At 40.4% G+C, this 26,737-nt stretch overlaps 1 protein-coding gene across 2 annotated transcripts in view; it reads left to right on the top strand.

The window, feature by feature from the left end:
- The window catches only part of LOC143034658 (UDP-xylose and UDP-N-acetylglucosamine transporter-like), a 251,693-nt gene that overhangs the window by 122,325 nt on the left and 102,631 nt on the right, over window positions 1–26,737 (top strand). For both annotated transcript variants that reach the window (XM_076201016.1, XM_076201015.1), the window contains exon 2: window positions 19,752–19,865. In XM_076201016.1, the coding sequence (XP_076057131.1) occupies window positions 19,752–19,865 (114 nt within the window). The remainder of the gene's footprint in view (window positions 1–19,751; window positions 19,866–26,737) is intronic.

Consider the following 26,737-nt stretch of genomic DNA (forward strand, 5'->3'; position numbering starts at 1 on the left):
ACAACTAGGTAAATACACACTTCAACGAATGGACGGCTTAGAAGACGTTCAGAAGAAAATTGAAGTTTGTGGATCCCAACGCAAAGAGAAGTGCCTATTGTTTTTACAGGGTGGGGGGGAAATTGCTCGTGGAGTAGTAGGAAAGTAGGGAAAGAGGAAAAGGGGAGGGATTACTGAGGGAAATGGAAGGAAATGAGGAAGGAGTAGACTTGGCCCAGGCAGACAGGCGAAAGGTAAACAAAAGGCCCCCCGACGACGATGAAATGTCTAATAAAAATGTCAAGATTAGAAGTATAGATAAGAGCAATACAGTAGAAAGTGATGAGAATATTTTCCAGGGATTTAAAGAGGGTGGGGGGGACACAAACCCCCCCCGACTGACAAGACTAGAAGAGAAGGTCGATAAGATGATAGAGGACTTGGAGCGTAGGTTCGGTCATGTTAACAATATTATACGGAGAATTGAAAAATTGGAAGAACTAGAGAAGGCGAACAAAAACTTAACTAAGGAAATTGAAGAATTAAAAAAACAGTTAAAAGAAGTAAAAGATGAGAATAAAGTCTTAAAGGAGAATAATAAGGAGAACAAGGAGGGTTGGAAAAAAATTCAAGAAAATAGCAAAGTTGCATTCACTGACATAATCAGACAGCAAATGAATGAACAAACTGAAAACTCAGTTATTAAAGTGATGAGACAGAAAGAGAATATAGTAAGAGACTTAGCAGACAGAAAGAAATGTATAATTATATTAGGAATGGAAGAGAAACATAACCCAGATAGAACCACAAGAATCAAAGAGGAAAATGAAAAAGTAAGAAATTTACTAGAATTAGTTCAGGAAGATGAACCAGAAATAATGAAACAAATCGAAGAGAAATTCAGGTTAGGGAAATATAGTACAGACAAGACCAGACCAATCAAGATTAAATTCAGGTCACAAACTACGGCTGAGAATATCTTATCCAAAACAGGGAAACTAGCAACAAGTGAACAATATAAAAAGGTATGGATAAAAAGGGAAATGAATAAAGAGGAAAGAGAGGAAGAAAAACAGAAAAGACTTGAAGCAAAGGAAAAAAAACGAGATAAGAACGGAGTCAGAAAAAGAGAGATTCTATTGGAGAGTAGTGAATATGAAACTAAAGAAAGTCGACATACAAGAGAAAAACAAAAGGGAAACAGAGAACACAATGGAAGTGGCAGAAAACTAAGAGTGTCTTACACAAATATAGATGGATTAATAACAGGATTGAATGAGCTGAATGATTATTTGAAAGAAAAAGAACCAGACATAATGGGAATTGTAGAAACAAAATTAAAAGGTCCACTACCACCCAACAGTGTAGGACAGGATGCATATAATTATTGGATTAGAAACAGAGTGAAAAAGGAAGGGGGTGGAGTTATGTTCCTGACTAAGAAGGACATAAACGTGAAGTGTGTCACATATGGAAAGAATACAGTAGAGATGATAATGATGGAAATAGAAGACAGAGATAAGAAGAGCAGAAAGTTTGTGATAAATTATGTGCCCCCAAAAACAGCCTCATGGGAAGAGAGTGAACATAAAAGTATGTTAGAGGACACAAAGATAACATTAAACAAGATAATAGAAGACGGAGGAAAAATAGTTATGATGGGCGACTTTAATTGCAAAGAAATCTGCTGGGAAGAAATGACAGTAAAGGGTGGAGACGGCTCATGGGGAAACGCTCTACTTGAGATGGTTACTGACCATACAATGACACAATGGATACAGGAGAACACTAGGTATAGAAATGAAGAAGAGCCATCGAGACTAGACCTAGTAATTACATCCGAACCTAGAATAGTGGACAAAATTGAATATAAAACACCAATAAGTAAAAGTGACCACATATTGATTGAACTGGAACTTAATGAAGAAAAATATATGAAAAGAAATGAACAAGACAGAAAAGGAAGAATGATGTATGAAAAAACAAACTTTGATAAAATAAGAGAATTCTTTCAAAAGGAAAACTGGGAAGAAATATACAAAGAAGAAACAACAGTAGAAGAGAAATGGAATATTTTGACAAAAATTTACAAAAAGGGAGTGGAAAAGTATGTCCCAAGACAAAAACAAGAAAAAGAATATGTAAAATGCTGGTACAACAAAAGCTGTAGGGAGTTAAAAGACAAAAGAGACAAAGCCTGGACCAGATGGAAAAAAGACAGAAGACCTGAAAAATGGAAAATATATACCTGTTATAGAAATGAATATGTACAAATGTGCAGAGAGGAAAAGAGAAAATATGAAAAAGATATCATAGATAAGTGTAAAGATCAACCAAAACTATTCTACAGATTTGTAAACAATAAACTGAAAAACAAACACGACTTGGAGAAATTAAGACAGGAGGGAGTTGAATACACTGAGGAAATGGAAATGGCGGAAATTATGAACAAACATTTTAAATCAGTGTTTACAAGGGAGAACATACAACCTGAAGAGAACGAATGGAAAGAGAAAGTCCCCCCTATGGAAGAAATAGAAGTAACAAAGAATGAAATATTAACACACTTGAGTAATCTTGATGTCAGAAAATTGCATGGACCAGATGAAATAGCAAACTGGATACTGAAAGAATGCAGGAATGAACTGGCAGACAAAATACATAGCATACTAAAAAGTTCCTTGAAAGAAGGAAAAGTTCCAGAAGATTGGAAAAAAGCAAATATAGTACCTATATATAAAGGAGGAAATAAAGAAGAACCTACCAACTATAGACCAGTCTCTCTAACAAGTACAATAGCAAAAATTTGTGAAAGAATAATCAAAAGTAGATGGGTAAAATATTTAGAAAAAAAACAAAGTGTTAAATCCAAGGCAATTTGGATTCAGACAAGGACGATCATGCGTCACCAATTTAATATGTTTCTATTCAAGGCTAATAGATATAATACAAGAAAGAGATGGATGGGCAGACTGTGCATTTTTAGATCTAAAGAAAGCTTTTGACAAAGTACCACATAAGAAGTTGCTTAAGAAATTAGAAACTGAAGGAGGAATACAGGACAAACTACTAAATTGGATGGAGGACTTTTTGCAAGAAAGAAAAATGAGAGTAGTGATAAGAAACCAGCACTCAAAATGGGATGAAGTAATAAGCGGTGTTCCGCAGGGAACAGTTCTGGCCCCAATAATGTTTGCTATATATATTAATGATATGGATGAAGGAATAGAAAGCTATATGAGCTTCTTTGCAGATGATGCAAAACTACTGAAAAGAGTGAAAACTGAAGAAGATTGTGAATCACTACAGAGAGATCTAAATAAGGTACAAGAATGGAGTAGGAAGTGGGAGATGGAGTTCAATACAAAAAAGTGTAGTATAATGGAATTTGGAAAAAGCAAAAACAGAATAACAGGAGCATATAAATTGGGAGAAGAAGGAATAAAAAAAGTAGAAAATGAGAAGGACCTGGGAGTCATTGTTATGAATAATATGTCACCTGAGAAACATATAAATAAGATTTTTGGAGAAACCTATAATCTAATAAGAACAATCAAAGTTGCATTTACATACCTGGATGAAGAAATGGTGAAGAAAATCCTAATCACCCTGATAAGACCAAGATTGGAATATGCAGCAACGATATGGTCACCAAGTACAAAAAATGTATAAAAAAAACTTGAAAGAATACAAAGAGCAATTACAAATTGGCACCAACACTCTCAAAACTATCATATGAAGAGAGACTAGAAAAACTTGAACTACAGACACTAGAGCAAAGAAGAGAGAGAGGAGATTTGATAGCTATTTACAGAATCATGAAAGGCATAGAAATTACTGACAGAGAGAATCTGATAAAATGGGATGACAGAAATACTAGAGGACACGGAAAGAAAATAAAAAAAGACAGCTATAGAAGAGATTTGAAAAAGAACAGCTTTCCTCACAGAGTAATAGACAGTTGGAACAAGTTAGATGAGAAAGTGGTGTGTGCAAAAACAATACATGAATTTAAAAATAGTTTAGATAAAATGAGATATGAAGACGGGACCCCACGAGCATAGCTCCCCTTCCCGTAAAATACAACTAGGTAAATACAACTAGGTAAATACACACATTTTTGTGAATTTTTCTTCCATCTTTTCTTCCAACTTTTCCTTGACGTCTTCCAACTAAACTTTCCTCAACTTTCATTACTGTTTTTGTCGTTAGAATAGCTGGGCAAAATCATTTGACGGCTTCTTCGGAGATGGAGTAGATATCCTTTGGAATGACAACCTTTCCTTGTTCCGGTTCCTCTTCTGCCTCTTCTCTTCTTAAGTGCTTGTAAAAAAGCTCTTGGTAAACACAGTTACGGGCTGGTTTTAACTCGTAACTATCATTTACTTTTTCCCAGCCAGTATACACTATTAACGAATCCCAGTTAGTTACTCTAGAACACGCAACATAAAGCTGGCCGTGCGCAAAGCACTAGGCCGTATCAAGAAGGAGTCCACAACGATGAAACGTCGCGGGAATCTAGTTCTGGCTCCTTCAAGTGGCGCTGGGTGCGCTCATTTCTCATTTCAGATAAACCTCGGGTGTCCTCCTCTGATAATGTGTGTGTTTTGCTTTCATCCCCCATGGCGGCCTTTACTCTTTTAATCGTTGCAGTCGCTGCAATCTTTTCCTCCATTTTCCTTTTTTTATCTCCGCGTTTCTTTTCCTTTTCTTGCAACAATTTCTACATTTTTTCCCTTCTCTCTTCCCTTATCTTTTTTTTTCCTAAAGCCAATTCAGTAGTCATCCGCTTTTCTTTTAGACGATTTTTTTTCTCTAGAGCCAATTTTTCCTCAATTAACCACTTTTCTTCTTTCTCTTTTGCAAGTCTCTCTCATTCTTCTATTCTTTGCTTCGCCTTTTCCTCGTCTTGACGGATTTTATTCAGTCTCCTTTGGTCACGGGAGTCTTTCATAGCTTTCCTGATGGCGTATTTGTTTCTTCGTTTTGCCTGGTTGAACGTTTTGAAGGCCTTCTCTAGATAATACATTTGATATGTTTTGTGGTCGGGTTTTCCGCCCGATTTCACAAAGTTTTTATACCCGACGAAGTGATGTTTCGAGAAATTTTCAGAAACGCTGTCTTCAATTTCTCCGTCAAAAAGTTCAAAATTGTCAAACATTTCGTCGGAATACTCGAAATCTTCAACTTCTCGTAGCGTCTCGTTGAATTTAAGCACTTTTCGTTGGAATTCTCGAACAGATGCATTGGCACGGAAGGTTTTAACGTCTCTGTACAGATCCGGGAAAGCTTTTGTGTTTGTTACGTAACTGGGCATGCAGGTGTCACTCTGCAGTTCTGTTTTTGATTTTTTTCCGGTTAACCGTAATCCATTTCCAATTGTGGCGAAGACGCCTTTTCTTGTTATTGTCGGGTTCCCTGGCGGGCATGGTGCCTAAGATACAAAAAAACGACCTATCTTAAACAACGTGACGTGGCCCAAAAACGCCGAACCCCTTTCCGTTTTCGCTCAAGCTCACTATGGTTTTGTGAAAACTGACAATTTGAGAAAACTCTGCGCTTTATAGTAAGTAGATGTAGTCATATGTATTACATATTATGTTTTTATTATTCATAATCTATTTTTTTTTATTTCACAAGTGTAGTACACTTCTTTATAAAAGAATTTTTTTATTGTATATTATTGAAACAAACACCCCGGGCTCCTTCAAATGGCTCCGGACAATGTTGTGCAAATACAACTTCTAGGATTCGCCAAGCCCAGTAGCAACGACAAAGATGGTATGAGTGGACAAAAACACACAATCTTCCTTGGTCACTTATATTAATACAAGGCAAACAAATTGGGTATTGATCTATACAAGGAAAATTTACACATTCACGTAAATGAAAAAGCACAGTTCGACTGTTCTAGTTCGTATGCAGGTAGCGTAACAAAAGATTATCAATAGTGGGCAAAGGGGTGCAGGAAGTCAATCGGCTTGAGGTGATGTCTTTAACAGTCTAATGGTACAGTTCGGTTAAGCTGTAAGCACACTCTGACTGTCCCACTGCATTTTGGTTACGACATCGCCTCTTCTCCACCTCCTCATTGCCTGTCTGCCTACCTACCTCTGCTGATCGTAAACTACCCAAACAAGGTAGTTTATGAGAGGCACTTTACATGTTCGTAACACTGCCCCTCCTTTCAAAAATGGACGACCTGTCCATCCCTAAGTCACTAAATCACAGTCTTCCAACAATGGCACTTCAGAGTCCCATGTACTCATTTTCATATCCTCGAAGTCCAGCTGCGCACCACTCTTCTTCAGGTAATAGAGGTCTAAGAGACAGGGGTCTTTGATGTCTGCCACATACACAGGCAGCTCTTCCTCATTGCCCACCCCTATCACTGCTTCTACGGGCCCTCTAAGTTTGGTGCAGTGGCCAGTCACTCCACACAACTGTTTTGTCACCATAGGGAGATGGTGTCCCCCTATTACGTCGGTCCTCACGAACGTCTTCCCTGATCCTGAATCTACGGTGAGTTGACAGGGCTCACCATCCTCTGTGCCCTCCCCCTGTACAGCTTGGGGAGCAGATTTGCGGCATCTCAGCGGGAGTGGGGCCTGTAGGATTCCGGCTGGGATCAGGCCCCTATCTCCAGCCTGGCGTCGTTTTCCGCCGAAACTGTCTTGTTGCCGGTCCTCATCTGCGTGCACTCGTTAGAGTAATGGGCCAGCTGCCCACATCCCCAGCAGCATGGCTCGTACACGTACTTCCCTCTCTCTAAGGAATGAGAGTGGAGCTGCTCAGTACACTTCCTCTTCTTATGTCCTTTCTTGCTGCACTTCCAACATGTACCAGTAAATTTATGGGAACCATTTCCGATAGTCGCCTTCCTTGCGATGCTCCTTCTGGCTCGTAACATTGGTGTCCCTGTACCCATGTCACGTCTCGCGTTACTCGAGCTCACAAATGACTCGAACTCTAGAGCTCGAGCTAACGCCTCTTGTAGATCCTTCACATGGGCCTGCTTCACGTAGATCTGCAGCTGAGGGTTTCCCAGAGTGTCCAGAAACTGGTCTATCAACAGCACGGTTGTCACATTCTGAGGCTCCTGGGTATGCCCTCCTCACCAGATGTTCCAAGTCCTGGGTCAGCTGTTGCAGAGGTTCCCTATGCTCCCTCATCCTAGTCCGGAAATTAGCACGAAACACCTCAGCCTGGTGGAGATGACCATACCTGCGTTCCAGTGCAGCAACAATACAGGGGTAGGAGGTGCATTGTTGAGGATTCAGCTGGCTTAGCACCTCCACTGCGGGGCCTTTCAACGAGGAAACGAGTTGTATGGCTCATTTGTCTTGACTCCAATCCTGGGCCCCGGCCAGTAGCTCAAATTGAGCCAGGTAGGCATCCCATGGTACCTGTCCATCGCACTCCTGTGGTTTTCGCCTATTCCGGGAACAGCATGGCGACAGGGGGCCTGAGACAAGATTCATGGAAGAGGCATCTAGAGAAGCACAACAGCTTTCCTCCGAAGCGCGTCGTCTCCGCCAAGCATTATTGCCCAGTTTGCTGTTGACGTCACACTCTGCGTTTTCTACCGGAGTTCTCATCCTCGAAGCCAGGTTGTCCGGCTTTGTAGACACCTATATTGCGCTGCCATTCTTCCAACTTTGTCACTTTTTCTTTCATGTCCCGCTTCACCTCAGCCAATTCCTCTTTAACTTCCTTCTTCACATCAGTGCAACTAACCACCGTGAACTGTTTCAGCTTGTCTTTCCAGCCTAACAGCTGATTATGCAATCCTTGCACACAACTGTTCAAAGTTTCTTGTGTTGCCCGTATGTCCTGCATATCCCTCTGTATGCTAGTTTGTACTGCTTGCATATTTTCCTGCAGGGCTTGAAACACCTCCAAAATAGACCAATTTACATCACTGGGACCTTCCGCCATTTTCGAAATTCACTAAAGGAATGGCACACAACTTCCTTTTCCCGTGGTCACTCAAACCACCTTTGCGGCAGCTACTAAGGCTTGGTATATCCCACTTCTGACACCAGTGAAACGAACACCCTGGGCTCCTTTGAACGGCTCCGGACAATGTCGTTCAAATACAACTTCTAGGATTTGCCAAGCCCAGTAGCAATGACAAAGATGGTGTGAGTGGACAAAAACACATGATCTTCCTTGGTCACTTATATTGATACAAGGCAAACAAATTGGGTATTGATCTATTAAATGAAAAAGCATAGTTCAACTGTTCTAGTTCGTATGCAGGTAGCATAACAAAAGATTATCAATAGTGGGCAAAGGGGTGCAGGAAGTCAATCGGCTTGAGGCGATGTCTTTGACAGACTGATGGCACAGTTCATTTAAGCTATAAGCACTGATCTGTCCCACTGCATTTTGGTTACGACATCGCCTCTTCTCCACCTCCTCCTCATTGCCTGTCTGCCTACCTACCTCTGCTGATCGTAAACTACCTGAACGAGGTAGTTTATGAGAGGCACTTTATGCTTTGGTAACATTATGTATCTGTTGAAAAACATTATTTAGTCATGTATAACATATTTTATGTTTTTATTACTCATAAGCTTATTTATTTTTTTTTTTACTTCACAAGTGTAGTACACTTCTTTATAAAATGATTTTTTATTGTATATTATGCATCTGTTGGAAAACAACTCAAAAAGATAGAAAGGTTAAGAACCCCTGTCTTAGGGCCCTAATCCACCCCCCAGCACAACATGTGGTTACCAGTGGTCATGCAAAAAAAGTTGGAGATTTAATAGTTATTTTTTAAAGGTGAGCTCTGGATTTCATGTGCCAGAAGAAGTCATTAGTATGCCAGGTTTTGCATATGTGCCAAGGGTTGCCCACCCCTGGTCTTAACTGTTCTAATTCCTCATACCATGGTCACAATATAAGGAGAATAGGAAGACATTTGACTTGTGTTTTTATGACATACATACATATACCAAGGCTTTTTTCCCCCTTACAAGGGAGGTAGCCAAAAAGGAAAAGACATAAAATCATTCCCACCCATTCCATCCCTGAATACACTCCACACCCCTCCACCCTCCCTCTCATCTTAGCACCTCCTGGATGACGGGTCATCCTTCCACCTTGCCCACTGCCCTGGGTCAGAAGCAGTTTCGCAAGACACAGCACATCCACAGCAAGGCCGCTTCATTAAATCGGCGACCCCCCCTCTTCGTCCCCCCATGCATAAAGGAGAAGACGGGGAGAAATCCCTTCGGGCTGCGTCAAAATTTGCTCACACATACTACCTCACCCCCCATCCCCCCACCCATTCCACCTCATGCATCACAACATCATCCATCACAACATCATCCATATACAACCATTCTCCATTTACCCCTATCTTCTATCCTCTCCCGTCCTTCCTCAACTGACATTCCCCTCTTCCCCAAAGCCCCCTTCACCCCATCCATCCACCTCATCCTAGGATGTCCCTTCATGTTCACTCCTTCCACATCTGCCTTCCATACCTCTTCTCTTTTACTAGTCTTTCTTCACTCATTCTCTCCATGTGTCCAAACCATCCTAATACTCTTTCATCAACCCTATCTCCCAGCTCCCTTTCCACCCCTGTTCTCCTCCTCACCTCCTCATTTCTCACTCTATCTAGCCTAGTAACCCCCATCATACTTCTCAGACACCTCATCTCAAACACATTCAAACTCCTTCTCTCTTCCTCTCTTATGTTCCATGTTTCTGCCCCATACAGTGCTGTTGGCACAATCACTCCTTCATATAGTCTCCTCTTAGCATCCATTCCCAAATGTCTATTCCTCATTACACTTTTTAATCCACCAAGGCATTTACTCGCTTCTCTCAATCTACATTCTACCTCCACCTTCACTTCACCTTTTCCTGCCACAGTTGCACCCAAGTATCTAAAACTATCCACTTCCTCCAGTCGCTCTCCCTTAATGCTCACTTCCAGACTACTGCCACTTTCACCCCTTGTACATCTCATCACTTTACTTTTACCCACATTTATCTTTAGCTTTCTTCTATCACACACTCTCCCAAACTCTGCCACCAACTTCCTGAATCCCTCCTCCAATTGTGCCACAAGCGTAGTGTCGTCCGCAAACAACAGCTGGCTCACCTCCCACTTTTCTCCATTTTCTTTAACCATCTCCAATCCCTGACCCACTACCCTTGTATTTACCTCTCGCACCACCCCATCCATGTATAAGTTGAACAGCTAGGGCGACATAACGCATCATTGATGAAGTCCCACCTTTACCACGAACCTCTCACTCTCTCCATTTCTAATCCTGACACAAGCTCTACTACTCTCATAAAAACTCTTGACAGTTCCTAGAAGCTTTCCTCCTATCCCGTATATCCGCAAAACCTCCCACAGTGCCTTCCTGTCTACCCTGTCGTAAGCCTTTTCCAGGTCCATAAAGGCCAAAAAAACATCCTTCCCCTTTCCTATAGCTTTCTCACATATGTCTTACCACAAAATTCTGATCTACACAACCTCTACCTGTCCTAAATTCACACTATTCCTCACCAATTACTCCCTCTGTTCCTCTCCTAATCCTCTCAATCAAGATCCTCCCATAAGCCTTCCCAACTACACTTAACAAGCTAATCCCTCTGAAACTACTACATTCACACTTGTCCCCTTTTCCCTTGTAAAGAGGAACCATACAGGCACTCCTCCAGTCCTCCGGCACTCTACCCTCTATCCAGCAAACATTAAATAACCTCACCAGCCAGTCCACCATCACTGTACCTCCTTTTTTTTAGACATTCTGCATGGCATCCATCCAGACCAGGCACCTTACCTGCTTTCATCATCTCAACAACTGCCTTCACTTCAACCTTCCTTATTTCTCCTCCATTTTCCTCACTCATCACGGTCATTTTCTTAGCATTTCCCACTGCAGCTATCTTTCCCTCCCTATCCTCCTTCACATTTAGCAACTCCCTAAAATACTCTGCCCATCTTCCCCTTACTGCCTTCTCTTCCATTATCATCGCTCCATCTGCACCTTTTACCTTTTCTTCTCTACTTGATTCACCTCCTCTTCCTCTCTTAATTTCTTTCCAAAACATCTTTTTATTACTTTCAAAATTTTCTGTCATACACTTACCCCATTTCACATCTGCTCTCCTCTTTGCCTCCTTTACCTTTTGGTTTACTTCTCTTTTCTTTTCTTTGTACCTCTCATATGACTCCCTCGTCCTATTTTGTAACCAATCTGTGAAAGCTCGCTTCTTCTCTTCTACAACCTTGTTTGTTTCCTCATCCCACTATTCACTACCCTTTCTTCTATTTCCTCCTGTCCTTCTTGTTCCACACACCATCTTTGCACACTATGTGACTCCCTCCTTGAACCATCCCTATTCCTCCTCCACCCCTAGCTCTACTCTATCCTCCACTCCCTCCCACTCCTCCTTCAGCTTCTTTTTGTGCTCCTCCTTTTCCTTTTCATTTAAAGAGTTCACTCTAAGCACCTCCCTACCTTTTGTCCCTTTCCTCTTTCTCCATCTATCCTCCACTCTCAACTTACCTTCCACCAAAAAATTATTTGATATTCCCCCACCCTCTCCCCTTAGCACATGTACATCCTTAACTCTTCCTATTATAATCCTATTTACCACTACATAGTCCATTAACACTCTATCTACCACCATTCCCTTCACCACCCTCTCCCATGTGTACTTATGCTTGACTTTCTTCCGAAACACTGTACTGTATTTGCTATCATCAACTCTCTTTCTAGACACATTTCCACCATCAACTCTCCACTACAATTTTTTCCTGGAACTCCACATTTCCCAACCACTCCATCAATTGGATCATTTCCTACCCTAGCATTAAGGTCTCCCAGTACTATTACATTGATATTTCTCCCTAAATCCTCTATGCACTAATTTAAATCTATCCAAAAAGCCTCTCTTCTACACTCTTCTCACTGCCAGGCCCATATGCACTTACAAAGACCCACATCTCCTTTCCCAGTTTCACCTTCATCCACATTATCCTTGAGGAAACCTCCTTCCACTCCACTACACTTTTACCTATCTCTTCACTTTATAGTATAGCTACCCCTTCCCTCCCTCGCCCTCTCTTCACTCCTGATAACCTCCCACTTACACTCTCAAACTTACACTTGCCCTTCCCTTTCAGCTTAGTTTCACTCAAAGCCAACATATCCATCTTTCCTCTCACAAACAGACTACCTATCTCTTCCCTTTTACTCTCATCTGTACCACATCCACGCACATTAAAAGACCCAAACCTTAGGGTGCTGGTTGGAAAACTCCCAGACCCTCTTATGCCTTTGCTTTTTCTTTTAGGAATGTCCCCTGTGGGGCTATAAGGAGAAGGATGCCTAGTCCCAATCCCTGTCCCTTTCTTCTCGCCTCTTACGATCCAAGTGGAAATACTTGGTGGCCGTATTCTTTTCCCCCACCACAGGGAAGGTAGGCAAAAAAGGAAATGAATATTCAGAGAAATTGTACATGACAGTAACAAGGGGTTGGGAGACAGCATAACGGAGGGACAGTCGTATAAAAGTGTCATCATTTCTCTATGAACAGAGTTTTCTTCTATCACAGCCAAAATGATATGTGGCTCTGTTCTTTAGGGGCGCCCCATATAGACCCTAAAGTATCAACTGCATGCCACTTTGCCACAATAACTTGCAGCCAATATCCCAGACAGTACTAATGTAATTGTTGATGAAACTTTTTGATAGCCACAATAACTGACTGTGATATTCACAAAGGCATTTGATTTCTTTAAGCTATCACATAGCAATATAAACATTTTATACTACTGATTGATATAGAAATCCTGCAAACCAAAAAAAGGAAAATTATAATAATAAATAAAACAAATACAGTGATACCTTGAGATAGGATTGCCACATATGAAAAATTTGAGATACAATACAGTATAATTTTTTTCTTTAACAAGCCCACTGGCTGCGCCGGGGGGCTTGGCCTGCGGCGCTGCGCGCCCTGGGCTACGCCCCTTTTTAGGAAAATAAAATATCAAAATCATATTGCTTTTTATTTCTTGTCAACATCTAGCTGTTCTCGCAAGTCATCTATATAGGCGATTTGTGCTGGTGTTAAATTTCCGTTCAAAACACCCTTTTTATATTTTTTAATTCTCTTTTTCCTTTAATTAATAACTTTTTTTTGACTTGCTTTTCTTGTTTCAAAACTTTGCGAATTGTTAAAGCTTTTGCTTTGGCCTCTCTCCGTTCCTTTCTAGCCTCCTTCTTCTTCATTCGTTCTTTGAGTTCTTCTTCTTCGAGTTCTTCTTCTTCTTCGAGTTCTTCTTCTTCTTCTTCTTCTTCTTCAAGTTCTTCTTCTTCTTCGAGTTCTTCTTCTTCTTCTTCTTCTTCAAGTTCTTCTTCGAGTTCTTCGAGTTCTTCTTCAAGTTCTTCTTCTTCTTCAAGTTCTTCGAGTTCTTCGTCTTCGAATTCTTCTTCGAGCTCTTCTTCTTCTTCTTCGAGTCCTTCTTCTTCTTCTTCGAGTCCTTCTTCTTTGAGTTCTTTGAGTTCTTCTTTTTCGAGTTCTTTTTCTTCTTCGAGTTCTTCTTCTTCTTCGAGTTTTTCGAGTTCTTCTTCTTCTTCTTCTTCTTCTTCGAGTGCTACTTCTTCGAGTTCTACTTCTTCGAGTTCTTCGAGTTCTACTTCTTCTTCTTCGAGTTCTTCTTCTTCGAGTTCTTCTTCTTCGAGTTCTTCTTCTTCTTCGAGTTCTTCTTCTTCGAGTTCTTCTTCTTCGATTTCTTCGAGTTCTTCTTCTTCTTCTTCGAGTTCTTCTTCTTCGGGTTCTTCTTCTTCTTCTTCACCGCAGTTGGCGGTGTAACCGATTTACCCCCAAATGCCTCTTGCCTCAGGAAAAAGAAATAATTGTAACAGAATTTTTTATTTGTAATAGTTTATGCCCTAACATACAACGAAAATTTTGAGATTTGATGTGGTGATGTGTGATAATTTGAAACACCAGCGGTAGGTGGCAGACTGTTTGCTCGGCTCCTGACGATTCCTGACACTTCAGTTCATGTGTTGTCTTCTTGTTTACATCTTTGCTGTTTGTTTGTGGTGTTTGTGCCTGTTTTGTGTATTATTATTTTGATTTTTGTGCATAACCATAGGTCCCAAAGGTAAGGACAAGGATAGTGAAAAAAAAAAAAAAAAAAAAAAATCGAGGGAGGTAAAATATGAAATAATTGCAAAACATGAGCATGGTGTGCGGGTGAGTGACTTAGCCAAGGAATATGGACGCAGTGCATCAACACTATCCATGATTATTAAGCAGAAAGATGCAATAAAGAAGGTACAGCCTTCCAAAGGCATCAACATTATTTCAAAGCTAATTTTTGTGTGTTTATAATGTTTAATTGTGTGTTTATAATTACCCACTATACATATGTGTGCGTCGTATGCTAGCTCTTGTCCTCCCTCCCTCCTCCTCCTGGCTCACACCTCCATTCGCTCATACCTGTCTCTGTGGTATATGAGAAATAACATTCATCATTGTTATTTATTATTTTACCATTGTGTATTTACCTAGTTGTACCTAGTTGTATTTACCTAGTTGTATTTTACGGGAAGGGGAGCTATGCTCGTGGTGTCCCATCTTCATATCTCATTTTATCTAAACTATTTTTAAATTCATGTATTGTTTTTGCACACACCACTTTCTCATCTAACTTGTTCCAACTGTCTATTACTCTGTGAGGAAAGCTGTTCTTTTTCAGATCTCTTCTATAGCTGTCTTTTTTTCTTTTCTTTTCGTGTCCTCTTGTATTTCTATCATCCCATTTTATCAGATTCTCTCTATCAGTAATTTCTATGCCTTTCATAATTCTGTAAATAGCTATCAAATCTCCTCTCTCTCTTCTTTGCTCTATTGTCTGTAGTTCAAGTTTTGCTAGTCTCTCTTCATATGATAGTTTTGAGAGTGTTGGTGCCAATTTTGTAATTGCTCTTTGTATTCTTTCAAATTTTTTTTATACAATTTTTTGTACTTGGTGACCATATCGTTGCTGCATATTCCAATCTTGGTCTTATCAGGGTGATTAGAATTTTCTTCACCATTTCTTCATCCAGGTATGTAAATGCAACTTTGATTGTTCTTATTAGATTATAAGTTTCTCCAAAAATCTTATTTATATGTTTCTCAGGTGACATATTATTCATAACAATGACTCCCAGGTCCTTCTCATTTTCTACTTTTTTTTATTCCTTCTCCCAATTTATATGATCCTGTTATTCTATTTTTGCTTTTTCCAAATTCCATTATACTACACTTTTTTGTATTGAACTCCATCTCCCACTTCCTACTCCATTCCTGTACTTTATTTAGATCACTCTGTAGTGATTCACAATCTTCTTCCGTGTTCACTTTTTTCAGTAGTTTTGCATCATCTGCAAAGAAGCTCATATAGCTTTCAATTCCTTCATCCATATCATTAATATATATAGCAAACATTATTGGGGCCAGAACTGTTCCTTGTGGAACACCGCTTATTACTTCATCCCATTTTGAGTGTTTGTCTCTTATCACTACTCTCATTTTTCTTTCTTGCAAAAAGTCTTCCATCCAATTAAGCAGTTTGCCCTGTATTCCTCCTTCAGTTTCTAATTTCTTAAGCAACTTCTTATGTGGTACTTTGTCAAAAGCTTTTTTTAGGTCTAGAAATGCACAATCAGCCCATCCATCTCTTTCTTGTATTATATCTATTAGCCTTGAATAGAAACATATTAAATTGGTGACGCATGATCGTCCTTGTCTGAATCCAAATTGCCTTTGATTTAGCACAGTTTTTTTTTTTTCTAGATATTTTACCCATCTACTTTTGACAACTCTTTCACAAATTTTTACTATTGTACTTGTTAGAGAGACTGGTCTATAGTTGGTAGGGTCTTTATTTCCTCCTTTATATATAGGTACTATATTTGCTTTTTTCCAATCTTCTGGAACTTTTCCTTCTTTCAAGGAACTGTTTATTATGCTATGTATTTTGTCTGCCAGTTCATTCCTGCATTCTTTCAGTATCCAGTTTGCTATTTCATCTGGTCCATGCGATTTTCTGACATCAAGATTACTCAAGTGTTTCAATATTTCATTCTTTGTTACTTCTATTTCTTCCATAGGGGGGACTTTCTCTTCCCATTCGTGTGTTATTACTCATGTATTTATCTGTAAATTGTGTTTGTTTTGTGTAATTTGTTTTGTGTAAATTGAGTTTGTTTTGTGGTAATTTTGTATTGCTGGAATGGATTAATTCTGTTTTCATTAATTTGAATGTGAATAATTGTTTTGAAATACAATTTTTTTTGACATACAACAATGGTCACGGAACGAATTAATTTCGTATGTCAAGGTATCACTGTACTACCTTCATACCCTATTGGTGTTCGTGCTGTCAATAGAGAGTAATGTATAGGTATGATAAGTACTACACAATTGTGGTTGTTTTATGAGAACGTATAGATATTTTGTGCAAGAGAACTGAAATAGATTGGATACATTTTGTTAATCTCTGTGGGATGTGTTGAACAAGTGTAAGCATCTTATCATAATCAGCTTTAGTCCATTTATCTATCCCAAAGGCTTTTTCCCCCTGTACAAGGGAGGTAGCCAACTCAAAAGGCATACATGCATTCCCACCCATTTCACTCCCACCACACCCTTTCCTCCCTCCCATTTTAGGTCCTTATGGATGACAGGTCATCCCTGTAACCTGACCACTGCCCTGGGTCAGAAGCAATGCAGTAAGACACAGCGCATCCATAGCAAGGCCACTTCACTTAATCAATGACACCTCCCCCTCTCTATCCCCTCATACAGAAAATGAGAAGACAGGGATCCCTTTGTGCTGCATCAAAATATCATTCACACATAGCCACTCTCTACCCCCCATCCCTTCTCCTCCTCCCTTCCTTGCATCACAATATCATCTATACACATCCATTCTCCATTCACTCCTATGACCTATATACTTCAGTGATTTGCTATAAATGTGCACTGACTATACAGAGCAGTATAAACAACATTACTGGATATTTCATGATATAATGTATTGGTAACATTAGTACATACATATACCAAGGCTTTTTCCCCCTTACAAGGGAGGTAGCCAAAAAGGAAAAGGCATAAAATCATTCCCACCCATTCCATCCCTGAATACACTCCACACCCCTCCACCCTGCCTCTTATCTTAGCACCTCCTGGATGACGGGTCATCCCTGCACCCTGTCCACTGCCTTGGGTCAGAAGCAGTATCGCCATACACAGCACATCCACAGCAAGGCCGCTTCATTAAATTGGTGACTCCCCCTCTCCGTCCCCCCATGCATAAAAGGAGAAGATGGGGAGAAATCCCTTCAGGCTGCGTCAAATTTTGCTCACACATACTACCTCACCCCCCCATCCCCCCACCCATTCCACCTAATGCATCACAACATCATCCATGTACAACCATTCTCTATTCACCCCTGTCTTCTGTCCTCTCCCGTCCTTCCTCAACAGACATTCCCCTCCTCCCCAAAGCCCCCTTCTACCACCTCATCCTAGGACGTCCCCTCATGTTCACTCCCTCCACATCTGCCTTCCATACCTCTTTTACTAGTCTTCACTCATTCTCTCCATGTGTCCAAACCATCCTAATACTCTTTCATCAACCCTATCTCCCAACTCCCTTTCCACCCCCATTCTTCTCCTCACCTCCTCATTTCTCACTCTATCTAGCCTAGTAACCCCCATCATACTTCTCAGACACCTCATCTCAAACACATTCAAACTCCTTCTCTCTTCCTCTCTTATGTTCCATGTTTCTGCCCCATACAGTGCTGTTGGTACAATCACTCCTTCATACAGTCTCCTCTTAGCATCCATTCCCAAATGTCTATTCCTCATTACACTCTTCAATCCACCAAGGCATTTACTCGCTTCTCTCAATCTACATTCTACCTCCACCTTCACTCCACCTTTTCCTGCCACATTTGCACCCAAGTATCTAAAACTATCCACTTCCTCCAGTCGCTCTCCCTTAATGCTCACTTCCAGACTACTGCCACTTTCACCCCTTGTACATCTCATCACCTTACTTTTACCCACATTTATCTTTAGCTTTCTTCTATCACATACTCTCCCAAACTCTGTCACCAACTTCCTCAGTCCCTCCTCCGATCCTGTAACAAGCGCAGTGTCGTCCACAAACAACAGCTGGCTCACCTCCCACTTTTCTCCATTTTCTTTAACCATCTCCAATCCCTGACCCACTACCCTTGTATTTACCTCTCGCACTACCCCATCCATGTATAAGTTGAACAGCCAGGGCGACTTAACGCATCCTTGACGAAGTCCCACCTTTACCTCGAACCACTCACTCTCTCCATTTCTAATCCTGACACAAGCTCTACTACTAGAATATAAATAAATCATAGTTCTAGTGACTGAATAAAAACAAATAATATACTGTAAGATAAGAGAGAAGATTGATGGCAGGATCTCAAAATGAGACATGAGCTCAGGACACCTTGAAAAGGATTGACTACTGCTGGAGCACCTCCACGTGGTACTCTTTGGGACCTGCTCCCACCAGTGAGTTGCCAAAAGTGAAGGCAGTGATTGAGACTGATAGTACTGTATATTCAGTCACTTTCTCTTCCACCAAACAACTTCTTTTTTCTTCCAGCAATGGTACATGATGAGTAAGGAAACCCTTAGTCACAAGCTCAGTGGTTGCCCTGTGTGAAATGGGGAGTAGCACAGCTTGGCAGCAACCTACACAATTGAGCAGCCCTATTTTAGAATGTCCTGTCACCCCACATGGGGAAGAGACAAGAAAAGGTGTCCTAAACATGGCTTACCCTCACCTGACTAGGATAGGGAGCTACCCCCAACATGGCCACCCATAGTAAAAAAAAAGAATACAAAACTGGTTATAACAACGAGGGAGCCACAGTTGTGTTGTGAGATTATATGCTGGAAGGTAGGGTGGGAGGGAAGATGCTACAACATACCCCCACCCCTAAAAAAAAAAGAAGTAAATAAATAAATAAATAAATAATGGTCTGGTAGGCCTTGTAAGTCCTCTAGGCATGCTGACAGTGTCATGAGAAGTTTCTTCATATTTTAACCCATAACATTAAGGAAAACAATGATGGTGTGTTTAGTCAAATTCTGTATGTATGCATAGGAGTATGTTAGCTTATGTACTCTGGCCACCACCCTATGGAGAAACTGATTCTCACACATATGCAGAGGGCAAGTTCCACAGTTTGCTTCTCTGCCACCTTTGGAGACATAATTTGGGCAATAGTTTTTGATGATTGCTTCACCTTGCCCATAGTGAGAATACAAACATTACAAGTGCAGGAAAACACAAAGGAAATAATAACATAGTCAGAAGCAACCACTCATACAACCTGTCTCTAATGCAGCCAAGCCATTAAGCATCAGTTGTCGGTGATGAGAAACAGGGATGCCTTGAATTCATGTAGCCCAATTTATACACCTCCAAACATCATTCTTCTTTGGACAGAAGTTTGTTCCACCCTGGGTTCCCCAGCCCAAACTTTTGTAGAGTACTGTTGTTCTGATCTAAAGTACTTGGTACATGTTATGAGTAGTTTTAGATTTATTTTTAAGCATGAAGCATTTTGTAGGTAATATTTTTACACAAAAGTACCTTTTTGTATTTTTTTTTTTACAAAATATTGTGAATTGTTTCATTTGGCGCTGAATGTATTAATATTGTTGTCTTGCAGGAGTGAGCCAGCCAGTGGGCACATCATTACCTGTTCACAGTTCCTCTTCATTGCCATTGAAGGCTTCATCCGCACCCATGACTTTGGCAGGAAGAAGAATGTCATTCCAATCAAGTAAGACCACCCTTACACCCACAGACTTTCAGGCTTCTTGTCACCAGTATGAACATGTATGTTCAACATTTTGTCACACCACATACATTTTGTTGTAGTTAGTGTCAGATAGTATTGGAGTAGAACTGTTTTTATTTGAAAATCATGGGAATTTAAGGTAAAGGGGATAGTGGTTGGAACTTTGCCACCAGTGAAGTTGAACCAAGGGCATGGTTCATTAAATTCCACACTACAAAGTCCTCTGTAAGGGGCAGTGTCCTAGCCTCCCATTAGGGGGGAGTTTGTAACGTTAAACCAAATCATCATCATATTGAGGTGAGAGGAAACCATAGTCTATTGGAAAATGCCCAGACCTGAAGTTGTCTTGGGAATCAGTCAGTCATTTCATTGCTGTAGTTCTCTCTTGAAGGAGATCCATGGCTCCCTGGTATCTGGAAACAGCCTCCAGATTGGTGCATATATCACTCAAAGAAGGCAGGGTAAGGCACTAAGATGAGGTGTTCACTATCTTTTGTGTGATGGTTCCATCTGGGACAGTTTGCTTTTGTGGTCAGGCCTATTCATTGTTGGCATTGTTTTAGTGCTGAATGGTGGCCTGAATACAATCTTACTAGTGTGATTCTTGCTTCTTTTTGTTAAAAAACACCAAATGAATAGTGCAAGATGGAATGATAATAAGAATATAGTGTTCATTAATGTATATATTTTTCTATGTATCTCTCATCCATTAAGAACTAAGGTGGTGGATGGAAGTGGATTGGGTGGTAGTAGGTACATGCCTTTGACTTGGCTACCTCCCATATAACAGGGAAAATCTCTTGGTATATATATATATATATATATATATATATATATATATATATATATATATATATATATATATATATATATATATATATGTATATGCTAGTATATGCTAATAAGAACACGGGTACGTGTGTTCACTTATGCAAAGTAGACCACTACGAAAGCGCTCTGCTTCGTTAGTTTCCTTTTTCCAAGTGGTCTACTTTGCATATATATATATATATGTATATACAGGTAGTTCTCGATATATGCGAATTCGCGTATATGCGATTCAAGAATTTGCACCACTTTTTGATATGTGCGGGGATATATTCGAAGATATGCGATTTGACCTAAAAAAAAAAAAATAAAAAAATAATAGTCGCGGCCGATTATTTTTTTCAAAATACCTATTATATATTTGAAGTTGGTGCGCATAAAGCCGTGTGGTAACACTGGCTGCATCAGCTAGGTAGAGCTGGCATCACTGCGGCGTTATCACAACAACAACACCGGCAGCTGTACAGATGGCATCGTCTTAGGCATCCTTCCTGTTTCATAGGCCAAACCATTGTCTTTCTGCAGGTAATTAAGCTTTTTTGATACACAAATGAATTATTTTTTTCACAAACAAATTAATTTTTGATACTTATTACTGCCCCAATTAATTTCGTCAATTTTCACTCTCTGCAAGAATTATCGTTTATTCTCCACACTGGATAAACTCTAAGCAGTAAGCCTGCCTGTGTATCTCCAGAGCACATCAACAGTCAGTTTAAGCATAGCAAGCAGTCTGAAATGTGAATTGTAAACAGACTGATTTTTCAAACAGCTGAAGAAAATACGCTTAGCGAAATAAGTGATGTTTACGGTAGCGTCTTTTCCCGAGGTTAATACTTGCATGTCAGAGAGTGTTAATGTTGCAGAATATCATGCTTGCTTTGCTCACTCACTCTGTTCTAAAACCCTCCTATTATGTTTTCAGGATCAGCGCAATCCGAGTTGAGAACGTATTCCCCTTTTTCCCATAGGTTCAATAGTTCGATATATGCGAATTCGTTATATGCGGGGGGTCCGCGGAACGGAACCCCCGCATATAACGAGAACTACCTGTATATATATATATATATATATATATATATATATATATATATATATATAAATATATATATCTGCATTGATCTATTTCCTTATTTATTTGTTTATTTATGTACAGTACATACATACATATACGAAAGGCTTTTTCCCCCTACAAGGGGGGTAGCCAAAAAGAAAAAGGCATAGAAACCACTCCCACCCATTCCATACATACATATACCAAGGCTTTTTCCCCCTTACAAAGGAGGTAGCCAAAAAGGAAAAGGCATAAAATCATTTCCACCCATTCCATCCCTGAATACACTCCACACCCCTCCACCCTCCCTCATATCTTAGGATTGATCTATTTCCTTATTTATTTGTTTATTTATGTACATACATATACGAAAGGCTTTTTCCCCCTACAGGGGCCGGTAGCCAAAAAGAAAAAGGCATAGAAACCACTCCCACCCATTCCATACATACATATACCAAGGCTTTTTCCCCCTTACAAGGGAGGTAGCCAAATAAGGAAAATGCATAAAATCATTTCCACCCATTCCATCCCTAAATACACTCCACACCCCTCCACCCTCCCTCTTATCTTAGCACCTCCTGGATGACGGGTCATTCCTGCACCTTGTCCACTGCCCTGGGTCAGAAACAGTGTCACAAGACAAAGCACATCCACAGCAAGGCCGCTTCATTAAATCGGCGACGCCCCCTCTCCGTCCCCACATTGCATAAAAGGAGAAGACGGGGAGAAATCTCTTCGGGCTGCGTCAAATTTTGCTCACACATACAGTACTACCTCACCCCCCATCCCCCTGCCCATTCCACCTCATGCAATCACATCATTATCTGTTAGAAGCAAAACCAGACATAATGGGAATTGTAGAGACTAAACTAAGAGGTGAAATACCATCCACTGTTATCGGACAAGGTTTATACAACTACTGGATAAAAAACAGGGACAAGAAACAGGGAGGGGGAATCATGTTCTTGGCCAAGAAAGACCTAAAGGTGACAAAAATTGCAGAGGGCAAAGGTAATGCTGAATTGATCATGATAAAAGTCGAAGGCAAGAATATGAAAAGTAGAAAGTTTGTGGTGACTTATGTGCCTCCAAAAACAAGCGCTTGGAAAGAAATTGAACATAAAAAAATGCTAGATGACACAAGAAAATCACTCAATGATATACTAATGGGTAAGGGTAATCTGGTAGTTATGGGGGACTTCAATTGCAAAGAAATTTGTTGGGACAGCATGACAGTGCAAGGAGGAGATGACTCGTGGGGCAATGTACTGCTAGATATGACCATGGAGTACACAATGACCCAATGGGTCCATGAAAACACAAGGTACAGAAATAATGAAGAGCCATCGAAACTAGATCTAATATTTACAACAGAGCCTGAAATAGTGCATAAAGTCCAGTATGAGACACCAATTGGAAAGAGTGACCATGTACTCATCGAAACTATACTAAAGGAAGAAATAGACATAGAGAGGAACGAAAAGCATAGGAAAGGAAGACTGAGGTACAACAAAACAGACTTTACAAAACTAAAGACATTCTTCCGGAATGCAAACTGGGAAATATTTTACAGGGAAGAAACAGCAGTGGAAGAGAAATGGAATATATTGATGGAAAACTACAATGAAGGGGTAAACAGGCATGTACCAAGACAAAAGCGAGAGAGAGAGTACATTAAATGTTGGTTCAACAAAAGATGCAGTGAGGCAAAAGACAGAAGGGACAAAGCTTGGAAAAGTGGAGAAAAGACAAAAAACAAAGCAAATGGCAAATTTATGTTAACTATAGAAATGAGTATGTTAATGTGAGAAGAGAGGAGAAAAGGAACCATGAGAAGGATATTATAGACAAATGCAAAGAGCAACCCAAACTATTCTATCGGTATGTGAATGGTAAACTTAAAAACAAACAGGAATTGGTGAAACTATGCCAAGGAAACATAGAATACACAGAAGATTTAGAGATGGCCGAAGTCATGAACAATCATTTGTTTTCACCAGAGAGAAAATACCGAATTGTGACATAGACAAAAACAAGAAATCTCCCCTCATGAATGAGTTTACAGCATCACTAAAGGAAATATCAGAACATTTATCAAGGCTGGATGTCAGAAAATCACATGGCCCGGACGGTATTGCAAATTGGATTCTAAAGGAGTGCAAAGAAGAACTAACAGACAAAATACACATCTTAATAAACAGCTCACTCAAAGAAGGAAAGATACCCGAGGACTGGAAAAACGCTAACATTGTACCAATACACAAAGGAGGAAACAAAGAAGAACCCACCAACTATAGGCCAGTATCACTAACAAGCACCATTGCCAAAATTTGTGAGAAAATAATCAAGAATAGATGGGTAAAAACAATCTGGAAGACAATGACATATTAAACCCAAGACAATTCGGATTCAGACAAGGAAGATCATGCTCCACAAACTTAATATGCTTTTACTCAAGACTAATAGACATAGTGCAAGAAAGAAATGGATGGGCTGATTGTGCATTCCTAGACTTGCAAAAAGCCTTTGAAAAGGTACCACACAGAAAACTACTAAAAAAGCTGGAACACATAGGAAACCTACTAAAATGGATAGAGGACTTTCTGACTGGTAGAAAGATGAGAGTAGGTCTCAGAGAAAAATATACAGACTGGAAAGAGGTGATCAGTGGAGTACCGCAAGGCTCTGTGCTGGCACCAATCATTTTTGCTATCTATATGAATGACATGGATGAGGACGTGAACTGCTACATGAGCTTCTTTGCCGATGACGCCAAACTGCTAAGGAAAATAGAAACTCATGAGGACTGTGAAGCACTGCAAGAAGACCTAAAATAGGGTATGGAACTGGAGTCAGAAATGGGAAGTGGACTTTAATACGAAGAAGTGTAGCATAATGGAGTTTGGAAAAAGCAAAAAACAGAATATCAGGAAAATATACAATTGGAACCAAAGAAGTAAAGAAAGTAGGATCCGAAAAAGATTTGGGAGTAATTATCACGAACGACTTGTCCTATGATGTACAGATTAACAAAATTGTCGGGGAGACTTACAACTTGCTAAGATCAATAAAAGTGGCGTTTACATACTTGGACGAAGACATGATGAAAAAAATATTGGTTACATTGATAAGGCCTAGATTAGAGTATGCAGCGACATTGTGGTCCCCCAGTACCAAAAAGAATATAAAGAAAATAGAAAGAATCCAAAGAGCAGCTACAAAAATGGCACCTGCACTTGCAAACCTATCATACGAAGAGAGATTGGCTAAACTGGAGTTACCGACACTGGAGCAAAGAAGAGAGAGAGGTGACCTATTGACCATCTACAGAATCATGAAAGGCACAGAGGTACTCGATAGTGAGAACTTACTTAACTGGGACAAAAGAAACACAAGAGGACATGGAAAGAAAATAAAAAAACATAGCTATAGAAGAGAACTGAAGAAAAACAGTTTTCCTCATAGAGTTTTGGACACTTGGAACAAACTGGACAATGAAATAGTATGCGCAAAAACCATTCATGAGTTTAAAAACAAACTAGACACTGCAAGATACAAAGGCGGGACAACACGAGCATAGCTCCCCTTCCCGCAAAATACAACTAGGTAAATACAACTAGGTAAATACAACCATTCTCCATTCACCCCTGTCTTCTATCCTCTCCTGTCCTTCCTCAACAGACATTCCCCTATTCCCCAAAGCCCCCTTCACCCCATCCATCCACCTCATCCTAGGACGTCCCCTCATGTTCACTCCCTCCACATCTGCCTTCCATACCTCTTTTACTAGTCTTTCTTCACTCATTCTCTCCATGTGTCCAAACCATCCTAATATTCTTTCATCAACCCTATCTCCCAACTCCCTTTCCACCCCTGTTCTCCCCCTCACCTCCTCATTTGTCGCTCTATCTAGCCTAGTAACCCCCATCATACTTCTCAGACACCTCATCTCAAACACATTCAAACTCCTTCTCTCTTCTCAAATGTTCCATGTTTCTGCCCCATACAGTGCTGTTGGCACAATCACTCCTTCATATAGTCTCCTCTTAGCATCCATTCCCAAATGTCTATTCCTCATTACACTCTTCAATCTACCAAGGCATTTACTCGCTTCTCTCAATCTACATTCTACCTCCACCTTCACTCCACCTTTTCCTGCAACATTTGCACCCAAGTATCTAAAACTATCCACTTCCTCCAGTCGCTCTCCCTTAATGCTCACTTCCAGACTACTGCCACTTTCACCCCTTGTACATCTCATCACCTTACTTTTACCCACATTTATCTTTAGCTTTCTTCTATCACATACTCTCCCAAACTCTGTCACCAACTTCCTCAATCCCTCCTCCGATCCTGCCACAAACGCAGTGTCGTCCGCAAACAACAGCTGGCTCACCTCCCACTTTTCTCCCACTGTTCCTCACCAATTACTCCCTCTGTTCCTCTCCTAATCCTCTCAATCAAGATCCTCCCATAAGCCTTCCCAACTACACTTAACAAGCTAATCCCTCTGAAACTACTACATTCACACTTGTCCCCTTTTCCCTTGTAAAGAGGAACTATACAGGCACTCCTCCAGTCCTCTGGCACTCTACCCTCTCTCCAGCAAACATTAAATAACCTCACCAGCCAGTCCACCATCACTGTACCTCCCTTTTTCAGACATTCTGCATGGCATACATCCAGACCAGGTGCCTTACCTGCTTTCATCATCTTAACAACTGCCTTCACCTCATCCTTCCTTATTTCTCCTCCATTCTCCACACTCATCACTCTCATTTTCTTCGCATTTCTCACTGCAGCTATCTTTCCCTCCCTATCCTCCTTCACATTTAGCAACTCCCTAAAATATTCAGCCCATCTTCCCCTTACTGCCTTCTCTTCCATTATCATCTCTCCATCTGCACCTTTTACCTTTTCTTCTTTACTTGATTCGCCTCCTCTTCTCTTAATTTCTTTCCAAAACATCTTT

This window comes from Oratosquilla oratoria, chromosome 17 (assembly GCF_046742065.1).
Source record: "Oratosquilla oratoria isolate Oo_2021 chromosome 17, ASM4674206v1, whole genome shotgun sequence".
Taxonomy (NCBI): Eukaryota; Metazoa; Arthropoda; class Malacostraca; order Stomatopoda; family Squillidae; genus Oratosquilla; species Oratosquilla oratoria.